The sequence below is a fragment of the Sphaeroforma arctica genome (assembly GCF_001186125.1).
Source record: "Sphaeroforma arctica JP610 unplaced genomic scaffold supercont1.7347, whole genome shotgun sequence".
NCBI lineage: Eukaryota > Ichthyosporea > Ichthyophonida > Sphaeroforma > Sphaeroforma arctica.
Window position 1 is genome coordinate 1 of NW_014033211.1, and position 1450 is coordinate 1450.

Here is a 1450-nt window from a genome sequence, read left to right on the forward strand (position 1 = left end):
TGTGTGTGTGTGTGTGTGTGTGTGTGTGTGTGTGTGTGTGTATGTGTGTGTGTGTGTTCTAACTGTGCACACACACCTGTCCTTGAGTGGCTGTAGGTAGCTTATCCATTCCTCCATATCTCCGGCCGTTTCGGCCGCCAATTGATAGATACTCTGTGACGTAATCAGTGCAAAACTGTTGGCGACTGTATCGTCAATCACACGCCCACACGTCACGATGTCGCTGGAGTTGGATTTTCAGTGTTGAGAGGAGTAGTGAATGAAAACTTTATTTTATATTTGAAAAATATCTTGAATTATGCATATACTGAACTTAACGCTCTAAATACGACGTATATTATACATATATATATAATATATATAAATTACAATATATATATATATATATATATAAATATGTGTGTGTGTGTATATATATATAAATGTGTTGGACGCACAGTGAGACTCGCCAGCTGAATATGCGGATATAGAGTATAAAACAATCTGTACAAATAGTATTCAAATAATATTCAAATCAATATCACTATGTTTTACCATACCGAATATCAATGAAGTCTCCATCATGGTGCATTGATTGCTCGCCTGTGTCAATATCTGCAGAAGTAACATATAAGAACTGAGAAACCCTAAACCCTAAACCCTAAAACCCTAAGGGCATGTGATAGAAAACCCCTTAGAAACGTTGGTATACCAAGACGAAGTATGGTCATACGCAAGTGCTGCTAAGTTGGATTGGTAGGCGCTTAGAACACGAAGACTATATGCCCACACGCACCATACCAGACCATCCACATTACCTATGCATCTAGCACAATATTCCTCACACTCCATAATAGCACACCCAAGACGCCCACACTACCAGTAACCCTTGTGCTCTGTCTACGTAGCTCCGCAGGCCTGAACCCTAAACCCTGAGAAACCCTACACCTGAACCCTAAACCCTACAGCAATCCTGTCCCACCCTACACTCTAAAACCCTACCCCTCTAAACTCCAAACTCTAAACCCTAGAACAACCCTACCAAGATCGTCCACACTGCCAATGCCCTTTGCCGCATTGACCGCCTCCAACACCTTCATCCACGTCACCCGTGCTTCACTCGACGCGCATGCAAAGTCTGTGCGGCCCTCTTTATTGGTCAGTCGGAAGGTGTGCATCTTTTTGTTGTCCACCAGGTCCTCGATTTCGGTCTGAGGTGCACAAGTCAGGTGCAAAGCAAGACAAAAAGAAGAGCTCAGATCAGATGTTCCATAATTCATTGGCCAATGATATATAGACTAGACCGGTCACGTATTGCAAGTATTTCAATCAGAACAAAATGGGACAATGCATACAGGGATTATACTGGTTTGAAAATAATCAGCGTTGAGATTCTAAACTCTCTTGTAAACAGCTTGTATGTCTTATATATAAATCAATACTATGTTTCCAAAGTAGAGGAGTGAGGTAA

At 41.7% G+C, this 1450-nt stretch overlaps 1 protein-coding gene across 1 annotated transcript; it reads right to left on the reverse strand.

The window, feature by feature from the left end:
• Positions 1 to 76: 76 nt before the first annotated feature.
• On the reverse strand, positions 77 to 1259 carry SARC_16102 (hypothetical protein; the record flags this gene model as incomplete). Its single annotated transcript, XM_014289788.1, has 3 exons — positions 77 to 223; positions 540 to 594; positions 1022 to 1259. Coding segments are annotated over 3 exons (440 nt in total), but the record flags the coding sequence as incomplete, so codon positions are not given.
• Between the last annotated feature and the right edge of the window lie 191 nt (positions 1260 to 1450).